Below are 13,570 nucleotides of genomic sequence, written 5' to 3' on the forward strand. Positions count from 1 at the left end.
CCGCAACAGAGGGTCTACACACCACAAGCTGGACCGCATGCGAGGGAAAAAGACAAAAAGAAATTGACCTACGCAGGGCTCGAACCTGCAATCTCTTGATTCGTAGTCAAGCGCCTTACCATTGGGCCAGCAGGCCAGCTGTTGATACAACGATGATTTTCATGTTTAATCAAGGATATCATCAGAGCGGCCCCATCACCCACTCCTCCTCGGATCGCCTGGGACGGCCGCGAGCATTACGCTCTGCATCTCGCGTCCGGCCCAATCAACGAGCTAGCAGATCGTGACCAGATCCTTGTCCGAGGGGTCATTCACTGATATATGATTAATATGTTGGCACAGGCTCAAAATCGATTTATTAAGCATCATGATAAGATCATACATCCTGGTCGAGACCTCCTAGCACCAAGGCTGGCAGCAACTTTGTTGATAAAAGAGCTACAGACGCACATATGATCTTTATGACCTTTCATCGTTATTTCTCATGAAGACATAGACTTATGAGGATCGCGGGGAATAGTCATGCGAGTTGGTATAGAAGAGATTTACCCTTTGCGGAGCCGAGGCTGATGATATTATACAATCTACCTCACCTCGGTAACTCCGTACAGCGCTGGGCCGAACGTACAGCGAGCAGGACTATATATCGGGACTCTAAGAAAGTCCAAAACATTCCACCAGAAAATTTTGTATTAATCTCGAGATCTATCCCACAGACCGGGACTTAGGGAAATATTACTTAAGAAACGACCCATTACCTAGAACAAGCGATGCCCCGCCTACCTACCCGGACTACCACACCCCGCACGCCAAATCCCATCCCACCCTCAACATCATCATCCTGCTGTCCCACAGTACCGCCACCGTCGACCACTGGACCGCTCTGGGAAATGCCCAGTTCCACCACCTATCCCTCGCAGACCGCGACCGCGAGCTCGTGATCATGCTAACGACAGCCAAATTCCAATCGACCTACGAATGGACCCACCATGTGCCCGTAGCACTGAAGGCTGGAGTGACCAGGGCACAGCAGACCGCGCTCGAAGCATCATCCAAGCAGATCAACTACTTCATCGACGGCATATACAGTTCCGAGGCCGGGTTCAGCCCGAGAGATCTTGTGCTCCTGACGTTTGTGGAAACAATCATCCAGCAGCCGGAGGTCGGCGAGGAGCTGTGGGAGCGTGTCAGGCAGGATTCTCCGGAAAGGGAGATTGTGAAGATTATCTCGCTTCAGGTTCGTATCTTCCGTGTCAAATGATGGCAGGGCAAGGTTGTTGAACAGTTGGGTTTTACTATTCGTTTTCGAGGTTGACTACTGTTCTGGAATGTGGGTTTGATGAGTGGGCTAAATCTAAGCTTTGACATATGTCTCCCAGTGCCTGAAAGGCTGTGCGCAGATATGTCTGTGACAGACAGGTGGCTCACAGAGGAGGTGATGATATGGGGAGTCAAAGCGTTACACTGAATGAAGCACCTCTGAATCTAGCCTTGCACCATTTTTGTGAGTGAGTAGGTTTCCATTGTCACAACGGCATATTCTGCACTGCACTTGGGGTGACATAACAGAGCGGCAGAACGGCTCGCTCCCCGCCACCAAAAAGTCAGCCCTAATTGATGCTCAGACTGTTGCTCTGCTGTACACTTTGAAGTGTGATTGATGTGACACAACTTTCTTGGCAAAAGTGGGGTGCAGAAAAGCAATGCGCTCTCAGGGGCAAAGAGCCGTCTCCACTACTGTACATGAAGTAAAACAAACGCAAGTGACTTACATATACTCGGATGCTCACCGGTCCCGGGCAACCCAAGGAGCTCAGTTACAATAGCCCTAAGCACGCGAGTTCCTCATCTTATGTATCTCCTGTTAAGTGCCCGACTCATTCTCAACAGGCAGAATCGAGACACTAAACCACTGTTGCCTAGCTGGCTTAGTAATCCTCCCTCATCAGTTTCTGTAAACTGAACTTTGTTTTGGTCAATCTCCAAGACGCCCTTTTGCTTCAATACCAGCGGCAAGCCAAGATGACAACCACAAACCCTCCATCCTGGCTGCTCCCCAGCCTCTCTGAATTCTCTCGTTTCCGCAGGACTGCACCTCAGACATGGCAGGTGGTCTTTATCTGCCCCATGGAGGACACAGAGCGTGTTGAGATGATGACAGAACTCAGCTCCGTGGATAAAAACTGGCCAGATCGTCCTTCGACGGAACTGCGGCAAATGGTAGAGATTCCGTGGTTGATGGATTGCGTGCCGCCAACATCGGTAATCTTCACGATACTCAAAAATGATCCAGTCATATTCCTCGACGACCAGTCTCGCATAGACCATACAGCGATCATCGCCTGGAAGTCGTCCAAGGAATCCTCCCCCGAAGCTGCGCGGGTGCCGCTTGGCCGGGCCAATATGCTGCTAGCCGTGGTGGCTGAGGGCGGCATACTACCACCGACATACCCCCGCATCCAGCCCGAGCGGAGCCAAGAACCGACATTCAAGGTGATCCAACACCCATGTTGCGACCATGGTTCAACGGAACGATGCTAAGAGAAGGCTATAGGAACCCAACGGCGTCCTCCCACCGCATCTATCAGGGCTACAGCTCGACCCGTCCACCCCGACTCTAATCTCACTCATCCACCTCCCGCCAGTCGTCCAGGAGAACCTCGAGACGATGATCGGGCATCGTATCATCATTCACAACTGGCCGCCACACCAAGAACCCTGCTCCCGCGCGCAGCTCTACCGCATGTTCCAGGCGCTCAAGATCCGCCACCCGGATATCGACGAGGCCTTCGCGCTCTTCATCGACGAGGACTCCGAAGGCTACCACGTCGTCCGCGCCAGGGGCGCCAGCGGGTACAGCGTGTTCGACCCCCGGGACAAGCGACTGGAGCTGGATATCCTATCTTTCGAGAAGGTCCGAGATTTCTGGACGGCCGCCTGGAACCCATACTCCCGGACCTCAAACCGCATGCCCCGGGGCCCATACCGCTACAACCCAGCCATGTACGACGTGCACGCCCACGGCGGCGGCGGGGAACCCATCGTCGACCCGGACGATATCGCCGGCAGCCTGGGCAGCGATGTGATCTTCGTGCTCGAACGCATGACGCCCTCCGAGCTCCGCCAGATCCGCACGGAACTGTTCCCGTGCCCCGACCAGGAGTACATGTGGGTCGACGTCGCGGACCGACTGGCCTCCCCGGATATGCAGGGCCTGCTGGCGTACTTCGAGACCTCCGAGGAATTCGCCCACCACCACCGCAACCACTGCCCGCCGCTGCAGTTCCTGGCCGTTGACCGCCGGACGCTGGCGGATGCCATGGAGCCGGCCGATGAGCGGGAGGATTGGGAGGCTGTTATCGTCGCGTCGTACGAGGGCGGCGATGTCTGGTTTCAGGACGAAACGGGCCGTTCGTTTGGGTACCTCTCCACGGGGTATGGATACGAGCGGAGGAATCTGGAAGAGGCGGAGGGGGTCTATATAAATGTAAATATTTCGAACATGAGCTGGTCGGAGATGTGTGAGCAATCGCCGGTGGTACATTGGAGTGCGTACCGGGCGTGGGCGGAGGATCCTGAGAAGGAAAGCTTCGCGCGGTCTTTCGGCCCGGAGGGGATGCAGGTCTCTGAGTCAGGGTGAGAGCGTTAGATACAGGATAATTGAAAACGCCTTATTATATTCTGATTTACTTCGGGTTTCCAACGAGGTTACAGCCTATGTGGACAGAGGAGTTCGTGTTTTCCTGCTCGAACACTAGTGCTTAGGTTGGTTTACCGCTCACATTGACCTATAAATAGAAGCTACAGGAAAGGTGTCATACCGAAGTGTTGATCTCAATGCAAAGAGTTAATAAACAGATCTTTAGATACACAACTCAAGCTCCTCGATTCAATTTAAATCCTGAAAGCTATGACTATCGTCTAGAGCCCTAAAATAACATTGGTGAGAAAAGCTGTTGGAGAATACCTGCAATCATATGTTTCCAAAGTCGAAATATCTGAAAGCACTAGGTGAATATTGTTAAATGAAATGAGCACCTTGGATTAAGGTACACTGCTTACTACAATAGCTATTATCGTTCAATGTAAGTGGTATCTGGCATACGATGAGTGCGCTTGGTGGTTGCCATCCGGTATGGTTGACTATTAGCGGCCAACCGACCAAGGGCTCCACATCACGAACAAAAGTTGTAAAACACCTTTACTAGAAGCAAGCAATCTATTATCCGCCACAAAGCGAGCAACTGCGTGCTATGTCAGAAACCACGAAGAAGTGCCAATTCTCGATAAACCTTGTCGCCCTCTTTCCCATTGATCAATGCTTCAGAGGGGGTCTCCAGCTTCCGCAGCTTCAGGCCTGCAGACATGACCCACTCCGTGAATGGCGTAGGTGTGGAAGTCCGTTGCCAGTGCCAGTTGGTCTCATCGTCAACATAGATGATCAAGTCGTAGCATTCGAGGTAACGATCCACGAACGCCCGGCGGTAACTGTCGCCTTCGGATAGCCAGCCGTACGCCTCCCGCCAACGGACCGGCTGGCGTATGACCTCCGGACAGCAAACAAACGGCCTGGCCGATGGAACAATCGCCCCGGCGTCGATCAACCGCTCCAGATCGCCCACCGTGATGGCTCCTCCACTCTCTGCCGCCGGCCTCGACCAATATGCATGGCTGTATGGAATCCCCGGCACCGACCAGCACCAATCTGGATCCAGGAACCGGATGAATGAGGTAGGCGGCTGGTGCAGCAGCATCCTCCTCCAGCTGGCTTCAGGACGTAGATACGCATCTTCCCGTTTGCGGGATCCTATCTTCGGAAGATGGTGTCTTTCGTTCCCAGGTCGCCGACGCGAGTCGAGTACGCGGACGAAGAATTCATCCCATATCTTGTCCCGCACCAGTGGATTCTTCAGCCCCGGTTCACCGATTGCTGCGCGCGGGAGGCTGGGACGGAAGAACAATGCTCTCTGAATTCGGCTGGATTGTTGGATAACATTGTACCAATGGCGGCAGACTCGAGATGATAAGAGCAACTCGCGCATGTTGAGCTGAAGGGGAATCATTTCTAGTAACTCTGGGATTAGGACGAATCTGCATTGCTGTCTTTGTCTTTGGAAAAGGGCTTCCCATAGTCTTCTTATAACTATGAAAAACGATTTCATGTTTGTTGATGCAGTAACTTAAATCAACCGTCGAAGGACAGATTGAGAAGCAGAGGTAAGAAGGAAGAGGTTGGGCTGTTGGAAGAGTCAGAGAGGGCGGTGATTGTAGTGGAACGGCCTTAACGATGACTCGTCTTCCGGATCTCATATCCGCGTCAGGATTCCATCATCGTGTTGACAGCGGAACCATGTGTATGTTGAATATCGTGTACCTTCGGCCAATGTTCCACCTAAATATTAGTACCTCATGTCAAGTGAGGTCATATGCCCGCGACTTCCCCCTTCTCTCGCCTGCCAACTTCCCATACCTCTCTTGCCAGACCGTGCAACTACACACCTTATTGTGAGCTCCTTACCCACTGTTCCATTTTGTCTATGGTTCATATATGTTAGGACGGCAGGACAAGCGTTGTATTGACAACTAAGCAACTCTCGGAAAGCTGACGCTATCATATCGTGCTTGGTACGAATGACGCTGCGATGCTGACTCGGGTGCTGCCTCGGTCCTCCTGACCACCTGTTGGAATGGTTCGGGGGTCTCATGGCTGGCGTGAAGAGAGCGACATTTTGCTGCGAGTGGGCCGACCACCTCGAGTGGCGATTCGTCGTCCAGGAATATTGTGAACACCGTATCCAGAGCCCAGTAAACTCCCGTTAAAGATTCACGGGTCGTCATCTGAGATCCGTTCTTCAACCCGATAGTACGGGTATGGTAATAGTGAGGGCCCAGGCTCATCGCCACCGTCCGGGGGCTGGGTGGTAGTATCCCGGCGCTGGGGCTCTCCAGGGGACAATCGCGCGCGTGGTAGGCACAGTTCTTCCGCGCTTCGCTGCTCGTGTCGCTTGTCTTCTTCTTGGGGTGCTTAGCCGGAGACAACTCGAGAAGTGCTCGAGTTCTATTAGCTTGTCTCATTACGTCGGAGTTCGACGGAATTGACGCAGGGCTCTCTCACCGTCTGGCTCCCCGCGGTCCCGTTGTTTGCCATGGAGCGTTTTCCCGGGGAGCATGCGTGAATCGTTCTTTTTTTTTTATATATATATTTTGCTCACACTTAAGATTGGAACCGATGCATACGGCATGTCGAGGCCAGGAGCTCGTTCGTCGTAAGATGTCGTGATGTTGCTAATGTGTATGTATACGAGTAGATGGAGAAAGGGAGTGCACCGGGGCCAGATCTTAGCGGGAAAGACCGTGAAGCTTTATAAAAGACACTCTCCAGATTCATACACCCCGGCCCTTTGTCAAAGTGTACCCGCATCGCTAGAAATGGTTCTACGGTACGGTCAACTCATTGTAAATGTGGTGCGAGACAAAGAGGCCCACGAAAGAGCCATAATGATCACTTGACGATCAGCACCCGTTAGCATCACCCCTCGTCCCTCCATCATGTTATCCATGTTTTTCTCACCTGCATTTCGCTGGCTTCATTTTGTACGTCTAGAGAACAGACGGCATCAAAAATGCCAACAAACTGGAATGAGGGGTGAAGTGAGACAACGAATAACTTAACCCATCCCCAACTGATAACGTAGTCAACTGTCGACCGCGTGCACCAAGCAATGGCATGGCTACTGGTAGGGGGTTGGCTTCACCCGGCCAATTAGTGCTGCATCGTGGCTTGTGCCGTGACTAGTGCTCTTATAGTGCTTGCGTCGATATACTAAATCCCTATGCGTCACAAGAAGCAGGGATTAAACCCGGTGAGGGGCAATTTAGAACTGGGATCTCGCATATTTCAAAGATAACCTCCCCCGCCCTCGCCTCCCACCAGCTACATTTCTCGCCCTTGTCAACCCGAACCCCCAAGCTTGCCCTAAGCCTACTCCCACGGACCCTCATTCCATGCCACGATGAACTACTGTGCCGAGCTACCCTCAAGAAGCAGCCCCAGCACGCTCAACCTCACCATCACGCCTCACTTCACCACCGCCGCAGAAGCCGACCGACTATCCGTGCAACTCACCCTCCAAGCCCCGCACTGCGCGGCCCACCACCCGCTCTTCCTCTTCGAGACCTACTACGGCAACGTCCCCGCCCACCCATACACCGAGCGCGACATCACAGCGTCCGACGCAGCCGGCCCCCTCCCTCTGTACTTCATCGACCCGACCCACCACTACTCAACCAACGCAGACCAGGAATGGCGCGTCGACCGCGACACGGTGGGCGACGTGCAGCTGCGATTCGGCGTCGCCCCGCGGCCCGTGGACATCACGACGCCCGTCGGCCCGCGGGTCGACCTCCGCCGCGACCAGGCGGGTTGATCGGCAACGGGCGCTGGTTCCTGCCTCGCCCCGCGGCCGACGACCGGGTCTACCGGCATGTCGTGGCGTGGGACCTCTCGCACGCGCCGGCGGCTGCGCAGCCCACCCGCGCCGTCTGGTCGTTCGGGGAGGGTCCGGACCCCGTGGTGAAGATCGGCCCGCCGACCGTCCTCGTCGATTCGGTGTACATGGTCGGACCGATCCGGAGTGATCCATGCCGCGGCTGTGGCGGCGTTGTTGCTGCTCCGCGCGCGCAGATCTTCTGGTTCGGCCAGCTCCCGGAGAACCTGCGGCGGCTCAATGCGTACAGCGTCCTGCTGTATCCGAAATTGGCCGTGTTCTTCCGGGACTCCAATGCGACATCGTACCACATCTTCATCCGACGGGTGCTTCGCGGGTTCGGGGGCCACGGCTGCCAGCAGAGTTATGTTTTGGAGTACGATGAGTCGAGCCGGAACGAGACGGAGGAGGAGCTGGTGGCGCTGTTCTCGCACGAGATGATTCACAGCTTTGTGATGATGGGGCCGAAGGCGGATGGGTACGATAATGGGTGTTTATTGAAGGTATGAGTTCTCAAGTTTCCAAGGCGGATTTTATCATGTGTCGGGCAGAAAGAGTGTATGTAGCGCAATGCTCACGGGTGCGGTGTTAGGGCTCGCGCAGCTCTACTCCGCCTACCTCCCCTATCGCTTCGGCCTCCGCGGGGCGGACTATCTTCGCAATCGTGTCAATGCATACCTGAGTGCATACGGGACCAGTCCGCGCATCGGCATGGATGCGCGCGACTCGCAGACGGAGTTCTATGACGATTGGTATGCGGAGCTGATCCCGTATATGCGGGGCTGCGCCTATTTGCTGCAGGTGGACAGCTGTCTGCGGAAGATGACGGGGCGGTTTGGGCGGGACGCGGACGGCCCGCTGGATGAGATTGTCATTGATATGGCGAGACGGTGGCGTGGCGGCGAGCGCCTTCGGGCGAGCGACTGGCTGGAGTATCTGCGCCCGTTCCTGGGTGCGGGAGTCGCGGGTGAGCTGCAGGATATGCTGGGCGGGCGACTTCTCGACTTGGGCGGCACCTTTGTGATCTATGGGCATTGGGTGCTCAGCCCTAGCGAGCAAGAGATTCTGGACTTTGGGTTCAGTTTATCCAATATCAACCGGCGTGTGATTCGCGGGGTTGTGGCGGGATCGAGATCCGCCGACGCCGGCTTGGAGGACGGACTGCCGCTAATGTCGGCGTCTCGCGCCGGTCGTTGTTCCACGTCTCTGTCGGCTATGATGGACGTCGTGGTTAAGCGAGGCGGTGACAGGGTGCAGATATCATACCGGCCGCGATCGTTCGACAAGGTGAGGGTCTGGCAGTTGGAGTGGTCGTGAGCTGACCTGTGGCCTGATTCGTCGATAACTATCGGTTATCATTAGCTTCTCCAACCCTGAACTAAGTTTTTTGTGATCGCTACGTAGTTGAATGTCGAAGGGTAGTGGACTAGGGGCATCAGTGGATCTGCGTAGATTTTCCATCAGGCGTACTTTATATCAAAGCCGTCTGAGAGTCCATTGGATGCTCGGGCTCGCAGGATGGGCGGGTGGCAGTCACAGAGTATAAACCCACCCCACTGCGATTCAGAGCTGCAAGGATCTCATACTTATTTAATGATGTACTCAATAAATATTTGTTTCGCTGGAAATGAGGTCTTCTTGTAAGAAACGCGCCAGTATCAGCACCCGGCAAGACGGCCTCTCCGCTGCGGCTAGCCGGTCCTGAACACTCCGCCCTACTCGCGTATCCTTAACGGCATCATTGTTGCCATAATCATTGCAGCAGTCAGCATCACTAGAGTCAGGGTAATTGGCGGAGTGGAACGAGTCGCTCTCATCATCCTCTTCTTCCTCCTGCAGCCACTTGTCTCGGAAGATGCTTTCAGGCGGCAGGCCTTCACAGTTGCGCATCACTCAGCCGAAGACTTCGCTAGATGCCGACGTATATGCATCCTGGCCCACAAGCGGCCGAAAAGGGATTTCCATCTTGGTACGGGGGTCCAGCGGCGAGACATTCCGCCCGGGAAACACATCGGCGTCCGACCCTCCGTCATCTGGACCACTGTCGGGGTCTCGACCTGTATTATCCGTCCATAGTCGGTTCTGTCGAAGCCAAGACCAATAAAGGTACACAAGTCGGTGTCAGAGGTAGTGACGATGAACTCGGACCCTGATGGCCGAGTTCTCGAAGGTGGTTGTCCCCACAGGCTCCCAGGGACTGAACGGGGGACTCTCGATTCCTATTCTACTGTGTAATTATGATTAGTTGGATCCAGGACTAGAGCCCAAGGGAGATTACTTATGGGCTATTTATGAAGCATAACGATGTGATTAAACCAGCCTTGATCATATACTCTTAGAAATGAGATCCTATATATCCTTCTTATCCTGGAAAGTGAAATGTAGAATGCATGGTAGCATTAGAAGCTCTATATAGTGAAGATTAATTCTGTTCGGCCAAACTCCGACCTCAACAGATGCAGTCTCAAGGTAGAATAGCATAACCCCTTCAGAAACCCCACTGCTGGCACCAATGCCTCATCAACTCCGGGGTAACAGGCTGCACCCCGCGCATCGTGGGACTCGCCGCCTCCGTGCGGGCCGTCTCGAAGCCCTTCGCCCGGGCAGTCGTCTCCCGCGCCGCCTCACGGTACGTACTCAACAGCTTCACGCCGGGATTAACCTCCGCGTCCTCGGCCGCCATCGACCCCAGACTGGCCTCCAACGCATCCACCCACTCCTCAAACGGAACCACCTTCTTGATCCGGTCGCCGTAGAACTCGCGCAACCCCGGCACCAGACCGGCCCAATCGACCGCATGCGGATTGATGGCGTGAAAGTACCCGGCGCCTTGCTCCTCCCCACCCGTTTCAGCGTCACCTACGTTGCCAACAGCCCGAGACCCCTCCACCACCCCCGAAACCTCCAAAATCACCCCGGCCACATCCTCGACACACATCCACCCGCCCGCCGCCACCAAGCCACCCAGCGTCTCCGGCAAAAGCCCCAGGTACAACGAGCTGCGAACCAAGCTGGGCACCCACTCGCGCACATTCCACATCCCCGGTTCCCCGCGGGGCCCACCAACCTGTCCGACGCGGATGATCTTGCAGGGCACGCCGGAGACCCGACTGGCCGTCTCCAGCACCCGACTGGCCACGAGCTTGGACTGGCCGTACCCGCCGACCGCATAGCTCCATTCCTCGAAGCCCTGTTCCGGGATGGCTGTGTCCGGGGAGGGCCAGTTGGCGAGGGTGCTGACGCTGGAGATGAAGCTGATCGGGATGTGCTTGGGAGATGCAAGGCTGAAGTCGAGCAGGTGGCGGACGCCGCGGATGCTGGGTTCGAAGGAGGAGAGGGCGAGGTTGAAGTTGACGGGCCAGGCGTTGTGGATGATCTGGTCGACGGTTTGGGTGAGGGCGGTGTAGAGGGCGGAGGGGAGGGCGAGGGTCGGGTGGGTGAGGTCCGCGGTGTGGAATTCCACGCGCGAGAAGTCGGTGGGGAGGCAGAGCGTGCTGTGCGTGGTTTGTTGGCGGGTCGCGGCGTTGGGGTCGCGGTTGAGGCAGATGATCTTGTGGATGTTGGGGTTGCGCAGGGCGGTCGAGAGGAGGTATGGGCCCAGGGTGCCGGTTGTGCCGGTCAGGAGGAGGGTTCGTGGGGAGTTGCGGGAGAAGGGTTTGGTTGGGTTGAGCGCGGGGAGGGTGGCGGTGTATTTCTCTACGAGGGTGGTGTAGAGGATTTCGTCGGTGGGGGAGGACTGGACTGTGGATGAGGGTGTGCTGGTGGTAAGGGAGTAGGCGTAGGTGGCGAGCTGGGAGATGGTCGGGTGGGTATAGATAGTTTGAGCGTCAATGGCTGCGTGATCGGGGAGTGTGGTTGCCTTCTCCAGGCTCGCCCGCAGTGACCGGGCCAGTTGGATGGCTTGGAGGGAGTCTGCGCCAGCGGAGAAGAAGTCCTGGTCGGCGCAGAGAGTGGGCAGCTTGAGCACACTATGCACCAGCTTGCGCAGTGAGTCCTCGAATTTCTCGCTGGAGGTTAAGTCGAGGTCCACTGCCACCACAGACGCGTCACTGCTGGCTGCGAAGATGCGCTCGATGTCCTCGGCGTAGACCTTGACGACCATGGCACGCTGGATGGTGCCCTTGCCGGCCCGCGGGAAGGGCCGTTCCGCGTCGGAGAGGAAGATGTAGTCCCGCGAGATGCGGCCGTGGGCGACCGTCTCGACGTTGACTTTCTCCACGATCGGCCACACGTCATCGAGGAACTGCTGTTTCTCCTGTTCGCTCGTCGGATGCTGCGCCGGCTCGATGATCAGCGCAGCGTGGAAGTAGCTGCTGCCGACGACCTGGGCGCCCCGCACGCCCGGGTGGCCCATCACGGCGCCTTCGATGGTCGTGGGGTTGAGTTTCTCGCCGTTGGAGAAGATGATGATGTCGTCCGCTCGCCCGACGTAGGTCCAGTGGTTCGGTAGGGTGGGATGAGGCCGATACAGGTCCTTCGTACTGAACTCCTGCAGCTCTGGGAAAGCGTAGAAGCAGCCCTGCAGACCGGGGTGATTTTTGTCCTTGCGCACAATCACTTGCTCGTATGTGTCCTCACCGAACGGGCGCCATTCGATGCCCATCAGCTCCGTGGGAACGATGAACCAGGGCCACAGGGTGGCATCGGGTTGGTTGTAGTATGGCATGTAGATATACCTGACATATTCAGTGAGCAATTGTTGTCCGCAGCGCGGGCGAATTTCACTTACTCGGTCGAGCCGATGGCGTTTACCAATTTCACACCATGGCTTAACAGATGGTTGGCGGGATCCGGAGCGACGGGGCCTAAAGGCAGAAGACCCAATCAGCAATTATCCTCATATGGGAAAGGCTGTGCTCACCCCCTGCAAATCCCACCGCATGGAGCTTCTTCAGCTCCTCGATCGCGACGTCCGACCGCGACATCTGTTCCAAGACTGCCGGCGGCATCAGCGTAAACCCTGCGTCCGTATTCTGCAACCAGTCCACCACGTTATCACCGGTGATGGGTACGGAAGGATCCCGAAACGCGATCGGCGCATCGTAGTAGAATGCCATCAAGGTCGTCGGCGCGATGCCAGCAGTGTGGAACAAAGGAAAGATATTAAGGTAACGCTTGTTGGGGAACTTGGCCCAGGTCGCCAACCAAGGCAGATTGCCCTCGTACTCCGGGACATAGCGATGGAGGTCGTTCAGGGCGAGCGTGCCCTGATGGATGACGACCGGCTTCGGCAGCCCGGTACTGCCGCTCGTGTGCAGCACCACAAAGGGATCCCATTCGGCCTCCTCGAAGGTCTTGGTGTAGGGGAACGGTGCGACCTCCGTGCTCACCCATTCGTCCCATGGCGCGACGGCCACGCGCTTCATCCCGGGGCGCCTCTCGACCCACGGTTGCACCATCGCGGCGTATTGTGCTTCATGATAGAGCAGGTTGCAGTCGGTTTTCTCGAAGAGATTCAGCTGTGCTTCGACCGAATTCCGCGGAGAGATGAAGAGTGCCTGGTAGCCGGCTTTGACGGCGCCGGTTGCGAAGATCGGATACCGCGGGTCCTCCAGACCGATGTAGGCGACGGTGGGAAACGTCCCGGGAGTCGGAGTGCCCCCCTCCCGGGTGAGCATGTGCGCTACGTAGTTGACGGCGTTGGCGACCTGCGCCCAGCTGACGCGTTTCCATCCCGCCTGGGGATTGCCGTTGCTGCGAGGAACGGACAGACACTCTGCGTCGGGAGTTGCGTTGGCCGTCGCGTCGATAACGTGGGGGATCAGACGTTTGCCGCACTCCCCTCCTAGGAGTGGCGTGGCGGCGGAGTCCGTGTAGGTGCCAAAGACGTTCATTTTGAGTGGAAACCCTCGTGTATGTTGGGTTTCTCAATTACCTTGTGGCAGAGACACACCCATTGTGGGAGGGGAAGGGGACGAATGTAAATAGTCGTATAGTCCCGGCGACTCCGTGTTTGGTGGGGCAAAAGCGCTGCAAGCGTTGTAGATGATAAGCTGCCACATCAGGTGGCTTAGGGTTCAGCTGCGCCATCACAACTCGGCTGCTGCTGGCGGTTGCCGAGATTTGCCTGTTCGAGCAAGGCG

General features: G+C 56.2%; 5 protein-coding genes and 1 non-coding gene across 6 annotated transcripts; 2 read left to right on the plus strand and 4 right to left on the minus strand.

Moving 5' to 3' along the window:
- Positions 1-64: 64 nt before the first annotated feature.
- ASPACDRAFT_t99 lies at positions 65-136 on the minus strand. Its single transcript has one exon. It is a non-coding gene; the product is annotated as a tRNA-Arg (tRNA).
- Positions 137-1,924: 1,788 nt separating this feature from the next.
- Positions 1,925-3,671, plus strand: ASPACDRAFT_1854134 (uncharacterized protein). The gene is made up of 2 exons (XM_020197358.1): positions 1,925-2,493; positions 2,555-3,671. The coding sequence occupies exons 1-2, from the start codon at positions 2,023-2,025 to the stop codon at positions 3,638-3,640; spliced, it is 1,557 nt and encodes a 518-aa protein (XP_020058467.1). The 5' UTR covers positions 1,925-2,022; the 3' UTR covers positions 3,641-3,671.
- Positions 3,672-4,256: 585 nt separating this feature from the next.
- ASPACDRAFT_40947 (uncharacterized protein) lies at positions 4,257-5,063 on the minus strand (the record flags this gene model as incomplete). Its single annotated transcript, XM_020200847.1, has 1 exon — positions 4,257-5,063. The coding sequence occupies one exon, from the start codon at positions 5,061-5,063 to the stop codon at positions 4,257-4,259; it is 807 nt and encodes a 268-aa protein (XP_020058468.1).
- Positions 5,064-5,514: 451 nt separating this feature from the next.
- ASPACDRAFT_40948 (uncharacterized protein) lies at positions 5,515-6,075 on the minus strand (the record flags this gene model as incomplete). The annotated part of the gene is made up of 2 exons (XM_020200848.1): positions 5,515-5,535; positions 5,608-6,075. 2 exons carry the CDS (start codon positions 6,073-6,075, stop codon positions 5,515-5,517), a joined length of 489 nt encoding a protein of 162 aa, XP_020058469.1.
- A 938-nt stretch (positions 6,076-7,013) lies between these two features.
- On the plus strand, positions 7,014-8,804 carry ASPACDRAFT_40949 (uncharacterized protein; the record flags this gene model as incomplete). The annotated part of the gene is made up of 3 exons (XM_020200849.1): positions 7,014-7,228; positions 7,297-7,965; positions 8,054-8,804. 3 exons carry the CDS (start codon positions 7,014-7,016, stop codon positions 8,802-8,804), a joined length of 1,635 nt encoding a protein of 544 aa, XP_020058470.1.
- Positions 8,805-9,975: 1,171 nt separating this feature from the next.
- On the minus strand, positions 9,976-13,321 carry ASPACDRAFT_50836 (uncharacterized protein; the record flags this gene model as incomplete). The annotated part of the gene is made up of 3 exons (XM_020202405.1): positions 9,976-12,163; positions 12,217-12,292; positions 12,349-13,321. The coding sequence occupies 3 exons, from the start codon at positions 13,319-13,321 to the stop codon at positions 9,976-9,978; spliced, it is 3,237 nt and encodes a 1,078-aa protein (XP_020058471.1).
- Between the last annotated feature and the right edge of the window lie 249 nt (positions 13,322-13,570).

This window comes from Aspergillus aculeatus (assembly GCF_001890905.1).
Source record: "Aspergillus aculeatus ATCC 16872 unplaced genomic scaffold ASPACscaffold_4, whole genome shotgun sequence".
Taxonomy (NCBI): domain Eukaryota; kingdom Fungi; phylum Ascomycota; class Eurotiomycetes; order Eurotiales; family Aspergillaceae; genus Aspergillus; species Aspergillus aculeatus.

Bases quoted from the DNA above. Each gene is read 5' to 3' on its own strand.
- ASPACDRAFT_1854134 (XM_020197358.1), top strand. From the start codon at position 2,023: ATGACAACCACAAACCCTCCATCCTGGCTGCTCCCCAGCCTCTCTGAA. The intron at 2,494-2,554 runs GTGATCCAACAC...AGAAGGCTATAG, and splicing joins GCCAAGAACCGACATTCAAG to GAACCCAACGGCGTCCTCCC.